This window comes from Musca autumnalis, unplaced genomic scaffold, assembly GCF_047663935.1.
Source record: "Musca autumnalis isolate F117 unplaced genomic scaffold, ASM4766393v1 scaffold_3, whole genome shotgun sequence".
Lineage (NCBI taxonomy): Eukaryota > Metazoa > Arthropoda > Insecta > Diptera > Muscidae > Musca > Musca autumnalis.
The window spans coordinates 193,651,940-193,672,640 of record NW_027411866.1 but is presented as its reverse complement, the minus strand read 5'-3'; the positions used below and the strand labels follow the sequence as shown (position 1 = coordinate 193,672,640).

The 20,701-nt window shown below is 36.4% G+C and overlaps 2 protein-coding genes across 4 annotated transcripts in view; one reads left to right on the top strand and one right to left on the bottom strand.

Moving 5' to 3' along the window:
- The window catches only part of LOC141398641 (carboxypeptidase B), a 47,803-nt gene extending 27,717 nt beyond the window's left edge, over positions 1-20,086 (bottom strand). The window contains exons 1-3 of the mRNA XM_073976146.1: positions 19,742-20,086; positions 1,053-1,582; positions 763-957 (exon numbers count right to left, since the gene is read on the bottom strand). Of these exons, the coding sequence (XP_073832247.1) occupies positions 763-957; positions 1,053-1,470 (613 nt within the window). The 5' untranslated portion in view covers positions 1,471-1,582; positions 19,742-20,086. The remainder of the gene's footprint in view (positions 1-762; positions 958-1,052; positions 1,583-19,741) is intronic.
- The window catches only part of LOC141398640 (uncharacterized), a 308,082-nt gene that overhangs the window by 49,504 nt on the left and 237,877 nt on the right, over positions 1-20,701 (top strand). The window lies entirely within an intron of this gene.

Sequence of the window (20,701 nt, the reverse complement as noted above, 5' to 3'; positions counted from 1 at the left end):
GAAAATATTTTTAAAAAATCCTCGACCACGTTTGTGGCTTTGAAAATATTTCTAAAAAATCCACGACCATAGATGGATGGATCTGAAAATATTTTTAAAAAATCCACGCCATGGATGGATTTCTCTGAAAATATTTCTAAAAAGTCCACAACTATGGACGGCTTTGAAAATATTTTTTTTAAAAAATCCACAATTATGGATGGCTCTGAAAATATTTTGAAAAAAATCCACAAACATGATGGCTCTGAAAATATTTTTAAAAGAATTCACGACCAAGGATGACACTAAAAATATTTTTAAAAAATCCACGAGCATGGATGGCACCTTGGATGGCTGTGGAAATATTTATAAAAAATCCACGATCATGGATGGCTATGAAATTATTTTTTAAAAAATCCACGGGAATGGATGACTGTGAAAATATTTATAAAAAAGGCTCTGAAATATTTCTCAAAAAAAAAAAAAAAAAAAACACAACAACGGATGGCTCACAAAATATTTTTAAAAAACCCATGTTGGTGGCTCAGAAAATATGTTTATGCCTGAGAGGATATTCTCAAAAATCCACTTTTGAGTCTCATAAAATATTCTGTAGAATTTAAGTTGTGCTTCAAAAAATATTGTTCAAAAAATGCAGGTTTATATCAGGTTTCTTCAAAAATTCATTCCAATATTGTTAAAAATTAAAATATTTTCCATATTAAGCTTATTTTTAAAATGCACCAAATCACACTGAACGTACTTTCTTTTTTTTTTACTTACTTGTCCTCTGTCCCATTTCACTTTGTGTCATATTAACCCCCATTTCTGCTTCTTGATCAATCAATTCCTGGATATTGCTATTTAATACTTCAGACTGGAGATTTTCATGTTCCAAAAAGGCACGTGCAGCCTTAATGTGTTTCTTTTCAATTGAAACATCTAAAAACTTGGAGTTCTCCTTCCACACTGTGCCACCTATAAAGAACGAAGAAAAAACGAAAAGGCGATAGGAGAAAAATCAATTTACATTAAATGTCACATCTTGGCTGCATTTCATTTCATCAACGTACCATATTTGCTCTCTAGAATATCAGCCAATGGCAACATATTTCGCCGACTCATAGAATCCGAAATATTATAAATACGCCATAATTGTGCCTCATCATAACGTACCGGTAACTCATTCACATCCAATATACCATCATCTTCATCATCATCTTCTAGGCCAGCAGCCGCTTGGCTGCTGCTATCTTGTCTTGACTGAAATTTCATATTTTTATTTTCATCATCTTCGCCGCCATTCTTGGCGTTTATTTCCCTTTCAATGAGCACTTTATTTCCGGTGTGAATATTTCTATCGGCAACCGGTTTCATTCTGCTTACATCGAATGCCGATGCATTTGAAGGTGTTAAAATTGCCATCAATACCAATGTCGCCGTTGCAGCAAGCAATATCAGCCTCATATTCCATCGTGTATCTTTAATCATGTTTGTTGTGGTAAATCGAAATTAAGTTTACTTTTGGATTTAGGAATGATTCAAATTTTAGAATTTATGTAAAAGATTGACTGTTATTTGTTTGCACTGGATTGGGTGAAATCTGTGAAAAAATCGGAAAAAGGCAAAGACATGGATTAGAAGGATGATTCTTTCTTTCACAAAATGATGTAAAACATATTTTTTTAGTGAAACTAATATGCATTTTTCATTATTTTTTGCTTGTATCTACAACTGGGTCAAATTCCAAGAGACTTATTCTTAAACACATGTTCTGTTCGTTAATTCCGGTTGGGTAGTCCACTCATCTAAATAAGGCAAGGTTACAGTTTGCGTAAGGAATGCCTTGGTTTTTAATTAAAGAGTCATGTTAATGATAACAAATATCGAAACAAACTAGGTATGTTCACACAGTGTCCTTGCACCCAAAAGCTATACCCATTATCCATCCTTTTGTGCTAAAAGACCATAATTTAATTTTTTTTTGTCTGAATTTATCGGGGTAAAATGCAAATCAGTTTTATTTATGGAACTTTTAGAATAACACATGCAGGCAGGCGGTTATCGCCGCCAATCTAATTATAAATTTTACACACCATTTGTTGTATCTTATTTACAATGCCTGTCATTCCATACATGCCGATGTGTGTGTGTGTGATAACTTTAATGATAATCCAATATTAAGCGGAATTTAATTTTATAGCGATGTTGGGTGAACAACATTGTAAATATTTTAAGATGGGTTTTGAAATATTTATTTTATTTGAGATTTACATCGACCAGCAAAAAATAATGGATTTTTTAGTACTTTTTATAGTCGTAACCAATTCCAAATCAATCAAACAAAAATGTGTACAATAAAAGGAGTTCGGTATTAAATCGAACGAATTTTAATTCGAATAGTCTTATAGAAACCGGTCATACCCCGCAGTAAAAGCTATCCTTACTAAATAATGGGGTTTTATAGTACTTGTTGGTAGTCCTAACAACTTACAAAACCCCCTACTAACCCATTATTTTAACAAGGGCATGTCGCACTGAATTACTAGTTATTCTATGACCATTAGAATAACTCTCTAGTTATTTCGCTCTCTGCTGGATTTAATCATTCGATTTTCTGATTTGTAGCCGAACACACTATGCCATGCGTACGAACATTAAGAGTTGTTTAAACCATCTGTTTTTTTATTTTGTCAACAAAGAACTCGCTTACCGACGGTGAGCGTTGAACACACAAACCTAGGATTTGTATTGGGACACACGCGTTCAGCGCCATGGTACTGATAACTTTTAAGGAGTAATATAAGTAGTTATATTTGTTTACGTTACTTTGTAATGGGTTAAATAACACGGTGCTCTTGAACCAACTTTAAATGGAAGGTGCTTACACCTGAGAAGTTTTTGCGGATTCTGAAACTACAATGATCATAGATGAGAAAAAAATCGCGGGAACGCTTTTTAAATAAATCACAGTCTAAGTTCACAGTTTTAGGTTGTTAGGTTTACACGATTTTGCTGGGAAACCACAAGCCCTGTCAAAATGGAACTAAAGAAATTGTTATAGCAGAGAAAATTCTCTACAAGATTGTCCTTTGCGATGTTTTCGTAGGTTTTAACATTTTTGAGATATAGAAGTGCAAATTTTGACATTGTCTACTTATAAAACAAGGTCATGTCTGCAATTTCCCAATTTAAACTTATATATCTCAAAAATGGTACAACCTAGGAAAATATTACGAAAACCTTTCTTACATAGAATTTTCACAGATATACGATTTCCTCCAGTCCCATTTCGATAACACTTACCGTAATCGTGAAAACCTAACAAAACAAAAAACCTAAAAATATGACCTAAACTTCTATATCTCAAAATTTCGAAGCAAAATCGCAAAAACCTAAAATAAACCTAAAAATGTAAACTTTGACTGCGATTTATTTAAAAATACCTCCAGCATTTTTTTCTTGTTTTTGGATTTTTCTCTTCTATAAACATTGCTGTTTCAGAATCCGCAAAAACTTCTCAGGTGTAAGCTGTTTTTATTTAAAGTTAGCTAGTTACATGACATTGTTTTATAAGGAGGCGTTACAGTCAGTACATTGTCCCAATTTGAACTTCTATATCTCAAAAATGGTAAAACATCCGAAAATATCGTAAAGGTCAATGTTGTAGAGAATTTTTACAGCTACAATATTTTCTTTAATCCCATTTCGATAGGACTTGTGGTTTCCAAGCAAAATCGTGAAAACCTTAAAAACCCCTAAAAATTACAACTTGAATCGTGATTTATTTAAAAAGCACTCCGGCGATTTTTATACCCTCAGCATTTATGCTAACGAGGGTATATACACTTTTGTCAGGGCCAAATGTGCCTCATCGAAATAATGGTTTTAGACCCCAAGTATGTTTGGACAAAATGTGTGTTCAGACAATTTGGAGTCGATTTAGCAATGTCCGTCCGTCTGTCTGTCTGGCTGGTGCGCACGATAACTCTCGAACGGATGAACCGATTTGGTCCAAAAGTTGGCTATCGTAATATTTTGTCCAAGCTTAGTTTAAGTTCGAAGATGGGTTACAACAGTCCACTCCTTCCGGTACCTCCGGCACAAAACTTCGAAAATCTTCGAAAAATTTGTACGTACGATAACTCTTGAAGGGATTAACCGATTTGGTCCATAATTTGCAAATCGTGAAATGTCTTCCAGGCTTAGATGTGGTTTCAATATGGACTCAATCGGTCCATTCCCTCTAGTACCTCCCACACAAAATTTCGGAAATGTTTAGTTTATGACCTGCTCTCGAATCGCTTTGCTTTTTGTTGTAACACTTGTATTGACTGCCCCCCATACGACGGCACAAGTTTCATCAGGGGCAAGTCCATACTTCCTGCCGATTCGGTCCAAAATGTGGCTTTCGTAATATTTTGTGCAAACTTGGTTTAAGTTGAGATAAGCCATGTCGGTCCACTCCTTCAGTTACCTCCCCCACAGAAGTTCAAAAATGTTCGGAAAAAGTGTGCGCACGTAACGCTTGATGGGAGTGACCGATTTGGTCCAAACTTTACACATTCTTATATATCTACCAGATATAGATCAGGTTTGTCCACTCCTTCGGGTACCTTCCACACAAAATTTTGGATAAATTCACTTTAAGACCTGCTCTCGAATAAATTTGATTTTTGTAGAAGCAACTTGCATTCGCTGCCTCAATGACGACAGTAAGAGTTTTTTCAGGTGCAAGCCCATACTTCTTGAGAAAACTGCCCGAAATTTGTAAAAAAAACTCTTATGGCACCATATGTAGTGGCTGGAGAGATCGAACCCAATACTGCGTTCATCAACACTTTGGATATCGTAATATTTCTTCGAATATTAGATGAAATTCGAAGGTGGTGCTTATAGGTCCACTCCTTCCGTTACCTCCCTCACAAAAGTTCTAAAACATTCGCTAAATACATAAGTTTTTTTTTTTTTTTTTGGGAAACAAAGTATTTATATCTACACAGGCGGATACTTTTTTACTTGTTATTTTATAAAAAAGTTAAAATAAAAAAAAAAAAAAAACATTTTAAGTCGCAAATATAAGTGACAAAACTAAATGAATACGGAGCAGCTGTGTGGCTCAACAGTCACCACGAATTCACACCCAACTAAACTCCACCATGCGACTGATAACGGGGACACTAACATTCAACCTTCAAACTTAAGAAGATAGCATGCTCTTCTCCAGGAGTATAACACAGTCACCGAAAATACCAGTATCCCCCTAAATCTTGATTTATCAATAGCATATGAATCCATGCTGGAATCCAGAAAACCGCCTTTGATACTGACTAAACAACTATACAGTGAAAGTGTCAATACCCAGACTGCTTGGCTATCGCGACTCCTTGGGTCGTAGCAGTCCTCTTTTCAACCCACAAAACAAAACAACTGAATTCGTGGTTAAGGAGTGGTTCCAAAACAATTCGACAGCATTTCTCCGTTGGCCTGCCCAATTCCCTGATTTTAGCTCTCGATTGGGACTTCTGAGAGATCGTTAACTCTAAAATCGACCGAAAAAATACGAAACCAAAGAACATTTATTTAAAGCCGCAACAGTAGCCTGGTAAGTTTTGGCCGATACTACAGATCAGGATCAATTATGGATTCCTTCGTGAATCGCACACATGCAATTTAGGAAAAGTGCAGTTTAAGACCTGCTCTCAAATGTTGTTGTTTTTTGTGCAACAGGTTGTTCTCGGGGTTCCTGTCACGGCGGTACAAGTTGTTTAAGGCCCGCAAGCTGTAAAATCCCCTACGACCAGCATGTGTTGCGGTTGGGGCTCACGACAAGATTCGAATCAGATACTGTGTTGATTCAAACTTTGCATATTGTAATAATTCTGCAAATCTTAGATAATTTTTCGAAAATGACGCTTATTGGTCCACTCCTTTCGGTACCTCCCCCACAAACGTGAAAAAAATTTCGCTAAAAAGTTACGCATCATATCTTTTGAACGGAACAACCGATTTGGTCTAAACATTGGATCTAGTAATATTTTGTCCAAACTTAGTTTAAGTTCGAAAATGGACAATATCAAATAAAGGTGCAGATTAAGGTCTGTTCGAGGATCCTTTGGAAATTTTTACCGAAACTACTCCTTGTGTTCCTGTTTACAGCGAATGTATGCTTTTCGTGAGCAAGTCCATGCTTCATTAATACCAGACATTTCGGAGGGATATTGAGGCCACAACTCTAAATGAAGACCTGTAAGACGTCTATATGAAGACGTGGACCTATACCGACAAATTTCTGGTCGAGAGTTTTATACCCCCCAGCGAATAATAAATACCAAATTTCATTATTTCGGTGGGATATGGAGGCCACAACCTTGAAAATACCGAAAATCGGGTGGTACCGTTCTATGGGGGGCTATATGAAGACGTGGACCTTACTTACTTAGCTGGCCCATTACAGAACATTTGTACCATAGGCCGAACTAAGAAAAGATCTCCATTTCTCTCTATTTGTTGCTTCGCACTCTGGAATACCGCGCCTTTTAATCTCTTCATCCACTTGTTTGCGCCATCTATTCCTTGGCCTGTCAATTCTGCGTGCACCGCCAAGCGGTCCGTATTTATACGCCTTTTTAACGTGTTCATCTTCGCCCATTCTTATGATATGGCCTAGCCAACGCAATCGCTGCATCTCGATACGTTTAACTATATTCATGTCTTTGTATAGCTGATATAGCTCGTGGTTCATGCGACGTCGATATTCACCGACAACGCAGATTGTTCCGTAGATTTTTCAAGGAATTTTTCTCTCAAACACACCAAGCACTGCCATGTCTGCTTGCGCAAGTACCCAGGCTTCGGAGCCATACATTATCAGTGTTTTGTAGGGCTTTATGTCTGTTTGACGAGACGTGGCTTTGTTTTTAAACTGCTTACTTTAACCAATGTAGCATCTGTTGGCCAATACAATTCAATTTTTTCAATTCAATTCACTTTATTTTCATAGGGCCAAGAGCGGTTCCAAAAGCTACAAAACATACACTACTCCAAAAATCTTCTTCTTCTCTTTATTTCACAACTGATATCGTTTGTTGTGTTTACGGAGGTGAAGAGCTCAATGGACGCATTGCGCGCCGACACCATTAATTTGGTCTTCTCACCGTTTACCGCCAGACCCACTTTAGCAGATTCTCCTTCGACCTTCATAAAGGTATCAGTTACTTCTTTTACTGATCGTCCCTTGATGTCTATATCATCAGCATAAGCAAGTAACATGTGGCTATTGGTGTAGATTGTGCCACTTTTTTTGACGTTTGCCTCTCGTATAACCTTTTCCAGCAGGATGTTGAAGAGATCACACGAAAGGCTGCCTCCTTGTCTGAAACTTCTTTTGATACAAAATTCTTCGGAGAGGTTCTTTCCTATTTTAACTTAGGACCTGGTGTCAGTTAAAGTCATTTTACAACTCCGGATGAGCTTTGCGGGGATACCAGACATGGCATTGGATACCTTTGAACGCAGCGGGCTGTCGAAGGCTGCTTTAAAATCGTCAAAAAGGTGGTAGGTGCCGATCTGCATCTCTTGGGTCTTCTCCAGGATTTGCCGCAGGGTAAATATCTGGTCAATGGTAGACTTGCCAGGTCTAAAGCCGCATTGGTATGGTCCAATTATCTCGTTGGCCATAGGCTTTAGTCGTTCGCACAATATCCCTGATACGATCTTGTAGGCAATAGGGAGTAGACTTATGCCCCTATACACTTTTTGCAGATGTAATTCGAAACATTCTATTTGTAATTCGTAACATTTCATTTGTAATGCGAATTATTCCCTTTGTAATTCGAAATAATTCATTTGGAATTCGAATAATTCTATTTGTAATTCGAATTATTCCATTTGTAATTCGAATTATTCCATTTGTAATTCGAATTATTTTATTTAAAATTACTCATGAAATCATTCGAATTACAAATGGAATAAATCGAATTACAAATGGAATAATACGAATTCCAAATGGAATAATTCGAATTATAAATGAAATATTTCAAATTTCAAATGGAATAATTCGAATTGCAAATGGAATATTTCGAATTACAAATGGAATTCTCGAATTACAAATGAAATGTTATGAATTACAAATAGAATTCTCGAATTACAATTAAAATAATTCGAATTACATCTGAAAAAGGTGTAATTAGAGCATACAGTCTTATCTCCCTTCTTCTGGACGGGGCACAGGATACTCAGGTTCCAATCGTCGGGTACTCGTTTTTCCTGCCAGATGGTGCTTACTAGCTGATGAATACACCTTATCAGCGTGTCGCCTCCGGTTTTGAACAGCTCGGTTGGTAAGCCATCGGCTCCTGCTGCTTTTATTATTCTTCAGCCGATTTATTGCTGTCTTTACCTCATCTACTGGGATTGGGTCTGTGGTATCTTCGTCGTCTTCGCTGCTATTGGATACCAACAGTTTTAAAAAATGTTCTTTCCATATCCTGAGCACACTATCTGTATCAGTTACCAGATTACCTTGCTGGTCTCTACAGGAGGATGTGCCTGTACCAAAGCCATCAGTTTGATGCTTGACTCTTTTGTAGAATTTTCGGACTTCATTATGGTTCCTTGTACATCTCGATTTTTTCACACTCCCGCTTTTCCATCTCTCTCTTTTTCCTGCGGAAAAGACGTTTCTCTCCTTTTCTCCCGATATCTCTCTCGTGCGCTACGCGTTGCTATGGCGGCTATATGAAGACGTGGACCTATACCGATAAATTTCAGGTTGAAAGTTTTATACCCCCAGCGAAGACTAAAGACAAAATTCAGCCATTTCGGAGGGATATTGAGGCAACAACCTTAAAATTACCAGAAATCGGGAAGGTACCGTTCTATGGGAGCCATATGAAGACGCTGACCGATGCGGACAAATTTCAGGTGTAAAGTTTCATACCCCCAACGAAGACTTAAAACCAAATTTCAGCCATTTCGGTGGGATATTCAGCCCATAACTCCTTGCATATGGTTTTGCATATGCTCTTTTTATGCAAAAATGTAAAAATATGCAAGATATGCAAAAATTTCTGGGTCTAATTCGTTTTTTTTTTGTGATAAAACGAGTTTCTCTCTAAACAAATTTTCTCTGCGACCATCCTAACCATATATGCGTTTGCATAGGATTCCGCTGTCTACTCATTACTGATGTCTCATGACCGAAACATTAAAATATGGGGCTTGCATTAATGGAGGGTTTTACCATTGCAGAATAATGTGAGATGTCCTGCCATTACCTATGGTATAGAAGACGTATACGCCAACTTAAAAGACTTAAGGTTTATAAGCGTTACTCTTCCAACCAAAATAAGATGCACGGGGTTTATGAAGTACAAAGCTCAGTATTTTTACTCATATATTTTATTTAAACTTGATTCTATATAACTAAAATATTCTTTTTATATTTCTAGGTAAGTCAATCTTCCTTAAACATTTTGAACTGCGTTCTACATGGGTAAGTTTAATTAAATTATATTACACAAATTGTAATCTTAAAATTGCAATATTTTGTGTGTGTCAACTTCTAAGAATTATTTGCTTATACAACGCAAACCTATTTATAAATTTAAAAAATATTGATGCATCAATAAAAATATGACTCACAACTACTCCTCCTTGAAATTGTAGTCAATGATGAAGACAAAGAGAAATTCCCCAAAACATGTTGATTATTTTCATCATTATCAGCGACAACAGCGGCAGAAGTGTCATTATCACGTCTAAAAAAACAGATGTTTTTAAAGTGTTTTTTCTTCTTCTTTGTTTCCTTAATTGCAATTTCGTGTGAATAAGAAACGAGAATTGAAATCTCTGAACTTTGTGCTTCATTGGACGTGAAGTTTAGACCTAGCCTTTTGGTATAGAGTGTTAAACAAGTAAAAAAATTACACTGTGACACAAAATGGAATTCAAAGTCTGGGGGTGGAAAACGGTTTAATAAAACGGTTTTTTTGCTCTAGAACTGCAACTAGCAAAGTTTTCATAAGCGAATTAATTTAATTTGATTGACACTCTATAAGCTTTTTAATGGTATACATATAAGTTTAATCGGTTACTTAAAACCGGTTCAAAAATCGGTTTTAATGTCGGAATATCCGGTTCAAAAAGTGAGATAACCGGATCTACCCTCCAAGAAAATTTGATATTAACGTGTTCATCATTACAAGAGCTATTTGTGATAAAAACTTCAGAAGCACCCCAGATGTCTACATAAGCAACCAATTGTTATGTCTACATACCTATACATAACCAATAACGAATATACAGAAAAACAAAACATAGTTTAATTCTGAAGCAAGACCGAATAAATGTCAAAAGTTACAATGAAAACGGGACAAAATCGATTAGTTGTCAAAGAGAACCTTACCTAAAATCTTCAGAGCAACATTTTTGTAGAATTTTTGGATGCTGAAAAATCTCATCTTGTGGTACTTTCACTACGGTTCAAGAAATAAAGGACGAAAAGGACATGAAAGGCGTTGAGTTAGAAGAATGAAATGCTCTACAAAAAGATTCGCCAATCGATTTGACTGAAAACATGTCACCTCAAACCGAAGCTACAATAACGCCAAACAGAGATATGGAGCTATTTTCCCAAGTATTATAGGGAAAAAATCAAAAACTTCATCGCGCGATATCTCAGAAACTTGACCTGTGGCGAAAATTTCCTTTTGGGTTCTTAGTATACTCATCAAGAGCTTTCATCTCCAAAAGAAATTTTCCACCCCCAAAAATGCTGCTGCACAGTGTTATCATTAGGCTTTGCCGACAGAGGTTTACCCTCAGCCTGTATAAATTGAAATACCTTTTTCCCAAAAAAAACGTATGTATTTAGGGGGTCTTCAGAATTTGGGCGTATGAACTTGCCGACAAAAAAGATATGGATTAGTATAAAATCTCAGAAGTTTTGCGGGGTAGGTACCTTTGGTAAACATTTCCAAAAGATTCTCGCACAGACCCTTAACCGCACTTTAACAAAAATGTTGATCATTTGTGTGTGGGTTGTACCCTAAGGAATGACTATAGGGCCCACTTTTGAGCATAAACTAAGTTTGGACAAAATATGTCGACATTTAAAGCTTGGACCAAATCGGTTGCCGCGTTTATGAAATATTGCGGTTACCATTTTGGCGAATATTTTCGAACTTAAGCACCATCTTCGAATTTCATCTAATATTCAAAGAAATATAACGATATGTAAAGAGTGGACCAACGCAGTATTCGGTTCGGGAGTTGTCGTGCACACCAGTCACTACACATGCTGGCCGTAGGTGTTTTTTACAGTTTTAGGTCATTTTCTCAAGATGTATGGACTTGCCACTGAAAAAACTTGCACCATCGTAATAAGGGCCTTGAGTGCAACATATTGCAAGAAAAATCAAAACGATTCGGGAAGCGGTCCTAACCTGCATTGTGTTTTAACAATGGCTAAAATCAACGAATTAAAGTACGAGTTGCTTGACCACCCACCTTTTTCTCCTGATTTAGCTCCCAGTGACTTTTACTTGTTCCCAAATCTAAAAAAATTCCTTGCTGGCAAGCGTTTTACCTCAAATAAAGATGCGATTACAGTTGTAAACCACTATTTTGAAGACCTTGAGGAAAACTATTTTAATCAAGGGATAGAATTGCTAGAAAAGCGTTGGACTAAGTGTATTGAAGTTTCAGGAGATTATATTGAAAAATAAAAATATTTTTGAAAAACTAACTATTCTCTTTCATTGATAGGCTAAGAAGTTTCCGAACCAATAATCAATATTCTAACCTAATCTATGTATCGCAATTTGCATTTTTTTATTTTGTTTGCCAAAAGTTCGAAAGCAATATCTTTGATTTTATATAATTCTCATATATATTTTCCAAAGCATTAAGTGTTGGTTATCAAGACCATAAGTCAAAGTTGAAATCAACCCTTTCATAATTCACCACAACCTAGAATAAACTTGCGTCAATTCGTTCGCTAATAACATTATTGATGATGAGGATTTGCTTCCACAAACTGATGACTCACGAACAAATTGTCAGTAAACAATGTGATCTCAACATAATAAGAAAGTTAATAATATTTCACATACTTGGGCATTTAAATATCCGCGGTCAATCGCATGATATACATATTTTTTTATTTGTAAATATTTATACATGACTTGTAGGATGGTCGTACCGTGATAACCATGGCAAAGTAGTAACTTAAGTACAAGCAGAGAACAAAAGTTTCAAAATAAAAATGAAATTGTTTTAAAACTCGTTACAAATTAATTAACACTTTTGATCGGCCTCAATGGATTTTTCTCTTTCTGTTACAAAGTTCTTCTTTACAGACGTCAACGTAACAAGTACGTCATTTAAAACAAGTTTTGTTTAAATTGTTAACTTTAATGTGTCGATTATATTAGGGGTATGCATTAGGTTGATGCTGGTTTTTTGACTTTTTATAGCCTCAGCATTTATGCTAACGAGGGTATATACACATCCATACGCCAAAATGTGCCTCATCGAAACAATGGTATTAGACCTCAAGTATGTTTGGACGAAATCCGTTTCAGACAATTTGGAGTCGATTTAGCAGTCTGCGTCCGTCTGACTGGAGAGCATGATTTGGTCAAAATTTGGCCTTCGTAATATTTTTTGCCAAACTTAGTTTAGTTTACATCCCCCAAGAAAGTTGGAAAATTTTCCGAAAAATTGTGCGCACGTCCTCTCCTTCGGGTACCTTCCACACAAAATTTTTGCTTTGATTTTTGTTGTATCAACCTGTAGTCGCTGCCCCATTACGACGGTACAAGTTTTATCAGGGGCAAATCCATTCTTCTCTGCAACGGATCAGCAGATTCGGTTTAAAATTTGGCCATCGTAATATTTTGTCCAAACTTAATTTAAGTTGGAAAATGGTCCATATCGGCCCATTCCTTCGGGTACCTCGCCAACAAAAGTTCAAAACTTTTCACTAAAATGACGAGCACGATAACTCTCGAAGGCAGTAACGGAATTGGTCCATACTTTGCTAATCGTAATATTTCTACGAGACCTAGATCAGGTTAGAACATGGACTATATTGGTCATCTCTTTCGGGTAACTTCCAACACAATATCGGAAAAGTGCGGTTTAAGATCTGCTCTCGAATTTATTTGATTCTTGTTGTAACAACTTGTATTCGCAGTCCTCATTACGACCGTACCAGATTTTTTTCAGGAGCAAGTCCATACCCTCTGAAAAAATGGCACGAAAGTTGTAAAAAACCCCTATGACACCATGTGTAGAGGCTGGAGAGCACGATAACTCTCGAATAGATTTGCAAATTCGACCCAAATTTTGGACGTCGTAATATTTTATCCAAATTTAGTAATATTTTATCCAAAGTTTGAAGCTGAACAATATCGGTTAACACATTCCGGTAACTCCCCACAAAAGCTCTGTTCCAGAACTAAAAAGTTTTTAAAATTTTTACCACTTTTACACATTTTGCGTTCCCGTACACAAAATTTATATGAAAATCGTTTACGACTTTTACAACTTTTACCACTTTATAAAGTACGGGAACAAGCCAAAAATTAAAAAAATGTCAGTAAAATGGTACGCGCTATATCTGTTGAACGGAGCAACTGATTTTATCCAAACGACCTCGAAAATGGTCCATATCGGTCTCCTCCTTAGGGTACCTCCCCCACAAAAGTTCAAAATTTTTCATTAAGTGCAGTTTGGGATCTGTTCGAAGATCCGTTGTGGTCCTGTTTACATCTGTATTATGTTTTTCTTGGCCAATCCCTTGCTTCCTGACATAGAGGTCCAAAAGTTCTAAGTTACAGTTGTCCAAAAGCTCTATATTACACTATGCAACACTGAAAATTCGAACAACTTTTAATATACATTTTTTGAAAGTACATATTGAGACTACAAAACGCCTAGTAGGGTTTCTCCTGTCAGAACTTATAGAACTTATCTCCTGGTAGAACTTATCTCTTGAACAGACCACATAAGAAAAAATCCATCTAGGGCATTAAAATCGATAAAATATAGAAATTTTTACATAACTGCTGAAATTCTGGTCAGTATCAGTTAAACTATTGGGACTTGGTTACTTTTTGCAAAAATCTTCCAAATAAAGTTCTCGGCAATTATTCAAAACATTCTGAAACTCTAAAGGTAGAGTTACATTAGGCAAATATTTGCTCCAGCGACCGGCAGTGTGCGCTTACTGAGAGCTAGTGAGCATAAATTCAATATATTATTAACACTCACTTGATCTCAGTAAGCGCACAATGCCGGTCGCTGGAGCAAACATTTGCCTAATGTGACCTTACCTTAAAATACAATAAATTTAAATTTTCTTGCCCTTATCTACAAATTTGATTCAGAGGTTAGATGAAGATTCACATAAGTTTCAATGATATAGCCCGGAATTGCTTAAAAAGTCAATATTTAACCATAAAATCCATGCTGGATCCGACACAACAAAATCCAATTAGGGGTTTTGTCGCTTGGGTCTGTACTTTCAAAAAATCCTCAGCTCAAATTGTTTGCACAAGATTACCTTAAAAATGGTGCATAGTGTTATTCAATGCACACAGGATGAGGGTTAGGCCGGGCCGATTTGTATGGAAGGAAAAAAACCTAAATGGGTCCTTCGCGTTTCTGATTCCTGGGATTGAACTGGGAAAAAACGTCCACTAGAGCATAGATCTACGGTGAAAATCGAGCGTCCCGATTTTGACTTTAAGTTTTTTATCCACGTTTTTTAGACATTTTGGCATATAACAGCCAAAAAAAAAGCTTTGACAGTTTTGGCCTTAAGAAGTGATATACCCTCAGCCTCGAGTCTAAAGAAATGAAGCAAACAGAATACTTTTTTATGGTTTTGGGCCATTATCTCAGGGATCTTGGACTTGACTGAAGAACTTTTTGGAAAAATATGAGCTGTTAAACTGCACTTTTCCCAAATTTTGTGTGGGAGGTATCTGAAGGACGGAACCGATATAGTCCATATTCCAAGCCAATACATGTCTAGATGAAATAATACGATGTGCAAAGTTTGGACCAATCAAAAACTTCCTACAAAAATTATCTTGCGGATTTGTCATTTTAGTTGGTGCCGTCAAGGTGTCTTCAAGCTTTTAGACCACTCTCGCAGGAAGTATGGACCTGTACGATCATAAGGGGCCGCAGGGACAATATGGTAAAAAAAAAACAAAACGACCCGAGAGGAGATCTTAAACTTCACCTTATTCGAATTTTGTTAAGTTATGACCAATTCGGTTACTCCCTTCTTGATTATTAAACTTTATTATTAAGCTTAACTAAATTTTGACAAAATATTACGAATACCAAATTTTGGACCTGATCTATTGCCTCGTTCGGGAGTTGTCGTGCGCACCAGCCACACAGACATACATACCGACGGACATTGTTCAATATACTCGAAATTGTCTGAAAGTGATTTCGTCCAAACATACATGGGGTCTAATCCAATATTTCGTTGAGGCACATTTTTGGTCGTATCAAAGTGTAATGAGGATTTATGAGTGAAATCCGACACTTTTTCAAGATGTGGTTTTTGATTTCCCTTATTTTTTGCTGTGGTGATGCTGCTTATCAGCAAAACATTTTAGTATATTTGCAAAAAATGTCAAATTCTCTAAAAACTATTTGCAAAGAAATACTCATAACTTCTTTAATATTGGTCCAAATAGAAAAAAAACTTTTTTTTTGTATTTTTTGTTGTTTTCTCAGCTATTTAATAAAAGATAGAAAGAAATTTTGCAGATGGGGCTTGAATGGAATTTTCGCGTTTTAAAATTTAAAATAAATTTTTATCAAAGATTGTACTCTTAATATTAATTACACTATACAACAAAATTGAACTTTTTATAACCTACACCACTATGTGGGGAGGGTATTATAAGTTGGTTTTGGCCAAAAAGTTTGTAACGCATCGAAATAATGGTCGTAGACCCATACTTATATATACCAAAATGAATGTCTCGACGAGCTGAGTCGATCTGGCTATGTGTGTCCGTCCGTCAGTCCGTCCGTCTGTCCGTCTGTCCATCTAAACCTTGTAATCACGCTACAGGTCGCAATTTTGATCGGATCGTCACGAAATTTTGGATGTTGATGGGGTTCCCGGAGGGGAAGAAGCCTATTGATTTTGGTGATGGTCGGATACTATTTAGGGGTCGGAAAGGGCAAAAAACTTAGGTGGATAAAAAGACAACGTTTTTTTCCAAAGCCAATATTTCAGCTTCTATATGGGGTATACCAAAAGCAACACCTGACAATGAAAGCAGAAAGTATCACCTTTCTAATGATGTAAAGTAGGTGCTCGTAGGTGATCAAACAACGAAGATATAGCAATAGTAGCAAATAAAACCCCAATTTTCATTTTTGCGATTTTAATTATATTGACAAATATCACAGCTTTGATTGAAAATTTCCCAAAAGCAAAGCCTGACTATGAAAGTAGAAGATCTCGTCTTTACAATGATGCAAACTAGGTCGGCGTAGGTAACCAAATAACGGAGATATCGCAATAGTCGGTAATACATCCCATTTTTCTATTTTTTTTTGGAAATCACGCTACAGGTCGCAATTTTGATCGGATCGTCACGAAAATTTGAGGGTTAATGGGGGTCTCACAGATGAAGAAGCATATTGATTTTGGTGTTGGTCGGATAATATTTAGAGGTCGGAATGGGCAAACACTTATTTGGAGAAAAGTCAACATTTTATTTCAAAGCCAATATCTCTGTTTCTTTAAGAGGTATATAGTCTATTGATTTTGGTGATTGTCGGATAATATTTAGGGGTCGGAATGGGGAGAAACTCATTTGGAGACAAATTCAAAGTTTTATTCTTTGTGAATATATTGGCTTCTAGTAGGGGTATTCCAACGGCAAAGCCTGTCAATGGAAGAAGAAAATATTACCTTTACATTGGTGTAAAGCAGGTTGGCGAAGGTGGTCAAACAAGGGAGATACCACAATAGTCGGTAATACATCCAATTCTTAATTTTGCAATCACGGTACATGCCGCAATTTTGATCGGATGGTCACGAAATTTTGGTTGCTTATGGGGGTCCCAGAGAGAAAGAGGCATATTATTTTTGGTGGTAGTCGGTTTATATTCCCTAAAAGAAATGTTTACCAGTGAAAAGCTTATGCACAGGGGCTGTGGTGTAGGTTATCACATGGTCGGCTCCGTCCCGAATATAGCCTTTGCTACACTTGTTTTAAAATTACAAGAAACCCGCACAGATTATGAAAGAGGACCGAAAAAAAGAAGACACGTGTATCGGCGATTTGAAAGTTTACGTCGGGAAGTAACTTAAATGGGCGTGGCAAATTCCGCCCATTTCTACAGGTTTTGAAATATTCGACACCAGATTCCTTGGAATCCTTGCATTTTAGGTATAAAGTGTCTTTGGCAATATTACAGACAACAATGCTGGGTATCTTTTTATTAAAAAATTAACACCCGTGCGAGTCACTAAACGGGTCTTTTTGGTCTCTTTTTTCAAAAACGTTTAAAAACAGTAGAATTTTATGGCCAATAATTTTGTAGAATATGTTGATCTGATACGATCACATTTTAAAGGAGTTTTTAAACGTTTTTGAAAAAATAGACCAAAAAGAACCCTTCGCATGAGGGTTAATTTTTTCATAAAAATATACCCCGCATTGTTTTCAGTAATATTGCCAACGACACTTTATACCTAAAGTTCAAGGATTCAAAGGAATCTGACGTCGAATTTTTCAAAACCCGTAGAAATGGGCTAAACTTGCCACGCCTATTTAGGTTACTTCCCGACGTAAACTTTCAAAACACCGATACACGTGTCTTCTTTTTTCGGTCCTCTTTCATAATCTGGCCGAATTATCTTGTAATTATTTTTTGTGTTGTACAGTTTTATTAAATGATCTTCGCCCTACAGGCAACATTTCAAATAAAGAGTAGCAATTTGGTCTTAGGGTGAGTCTATCAACTGCCCATGCATTTCCTCGTATATGGTTATCAACAATTAGGAAGGGACTTTGCTGTGGTTCTCGATTTTTCTAAGGCCTTCGACTTAGTGTGGCATCGGAGGCTGATTTTTAAGCTGCAACACCTTGGGTCCGATGTTTTAAAACATTTTCGTCAGCGATATGTAATTCCTCCACAGGTGTGGTTGGTATAGATGCGCAAATGAATGAAATATTTTCAGAGTAAACTCCAATATATCGTCACCATAAATGCCAAAAGTCGTAACTAACAAAATAATATTTTTAAAGGAGAAGCAAAAAACGATATAAAAAGAAAATCTGTTTTATGGAATATTAATCTTATGGAGTCGAATATATGGGATATTATCAATCATCGACGAATGGGAGTAAGTAATGAAACCAAAACAGCGGAAACGCTTGGTTTTGGGACCCGTCATTACACAAATCCCGCAATTTTATCCGATTTTCCGAAATGCCTTTTCTTGAATAGGATCGTTACTTATTAACGTAGAAGCTTGACATTTTGCAAGAGCATGTATTTTAGTCTTATGTATTGGATTCAATCAAAAAACTAATTTTGACATTTTTGGAGATACGACTTGGGACATTTATGGTGACGATATGTATGTTGCCTAGATTTAAATTATACAGACATAGATTTAGACTGAATATAGTCGAAGCTAGCAATTGACACTTGGGTCTAGGTCAAGTACCTGGGCGTAATTTTCACCAGAAATTTCAGCTTAAACCGCTTTAACCGGTCTAGAGCTAAAAATATCTTTCTTATTCATCTATCAGGTGCTAATAAAAATGTGGTTTGGGCTTTCACGCGAGATCAAATTGTTGATCTAGTGACAAATAATGAGACAAATCATTTCTTATGCCTTTCCAGTCTGGAGGTGTCAATTGTCACACCAGAGAGGAAGGCTTAGGAAATGAGAACGGAAGGTGGGCAAGTCCATGCTTCGTGACATAATGACACCAAAACGTAAAAAAATCCTACAGTGACCAAATAAAATAGTTGATTAGCACGATAACTATGAAACGAATGACTCCCACAATTAGATGCAGTTCTAAAATGCACCATGTAGGTCGATTCCTCCGAAAAAGGTTAAGGTCATTTCTCGGATCGTGTTGAAATTAAAATAGCGGGCAGTCATTGTCACGACCACGAATTTTATCCTACCACCAATATTAATTATTACTTTCATGAATTTTTGGTAAAGCTGGAGATTTCTTTCATTCGTCATGCCTTCTTTAATGCATTTTAAGTTGCTCTCAGGGTCGTAGTGGTACGTAGGCTTGTCTTAATTACAATATGTAAACAAAAACCAAAAAAAAAAAAACTTAATACTGGAACCGGTGTCTTGCACATTAAACAGGGCAACAACGTATTGGCCCATAAGAAACAACTTACAGTTAAAGGAAAATTTCCTCATGCCTGAAGAAAGCTAATGAACCATAAACAAGTTTCTTTATTTTTTTGGGGGAATTCCATTTCTACTTCTTGTTACGTTACGTTTTTTCTTCTTTTGTTTCATGTGTTAATCTTTTCACTGGAAATTTTCTTTTCGTTTTTGCTTATTTTTTTGTCATGGGTTTTTATGATGATTTTTTCTTCGAAATTAAAACGAGTTTTTTTAATTTATTAAATTAACAAAAATTCATATCATTGTTTCAAAACACTTTTTAAAAATAATTTTGAATTAATATATTGTTATCCTTTTTATTTTGTTGAAGCTTACATTTTGTATTTGAAATATTGAATTTGAATTTCGTTGGAGGGATTTTGTTGTTGTTGTAAAATTAAGCAAACACAAGTCTATGCAACGACAAGCAGCACATTGTTGTTTCACGTCGTCGTTGTTGTATCTCTTATAAAACGCATGCGCACACACACGGTAACGTAAACTTTTTGTCCGGTTTATATTCGATGTTGATAATTACGATCACGAACCGTCCGCCACTTTCTTTCGCCTTTACCGTGAATATTAAATAATTTTTCTCTCCACTTCTTATACAACCAGACCAGACAATGCCGCGCGCCGATATCGCGACGGCCACTTCAGTTACAAGACTAAGCGTCGGAAATGAAATGTTGTCAATTTTATATTGAAATAGAAAAAACAAAAAACGACCATACCGAAACTAAAAACCCAAACAAAATAATAATGACAATCGAGAGTCCAACCGACAAGCAAAACAAATGAAATGAAAAATCACACACAAAAACACAGCTGAACGCGAACGGCAGCAACAGACAGAGTCGCTCACACAAAAGGCACGCTTATCACAAATTGTTGAGTGAAGAACACAGTGGTTACAATTTAGTTCAAAGAGATGAGGTCGAGCTGAGAATATAAAGTTTGTCCCAGTTTAAATTATTATGCCTACTACAACGCAAATGTCCTGGGCTAAAATTCGGATAAAAACTAGCCAGAGACTAAACCTGTTCGCCTCCAGTTTCACCCTGATGGGTGGAAGACTTATGTAATTCTTCGTCACCTGTCTGTCAAGGCTCCAACATACGATAAGGATAAAAAGCCAAAGATATGTAGATATATTCTGACTCAGGACACGCCATATCCACACATATCAGTAGAGGACTGCAACAGAACAGGCCGTGCGACCGAAATGTTATGGTGGCACTTGACCTATCGAAGGTTAACAATAACACTGCAACAAAATTATTTTTTTTTTCAAAA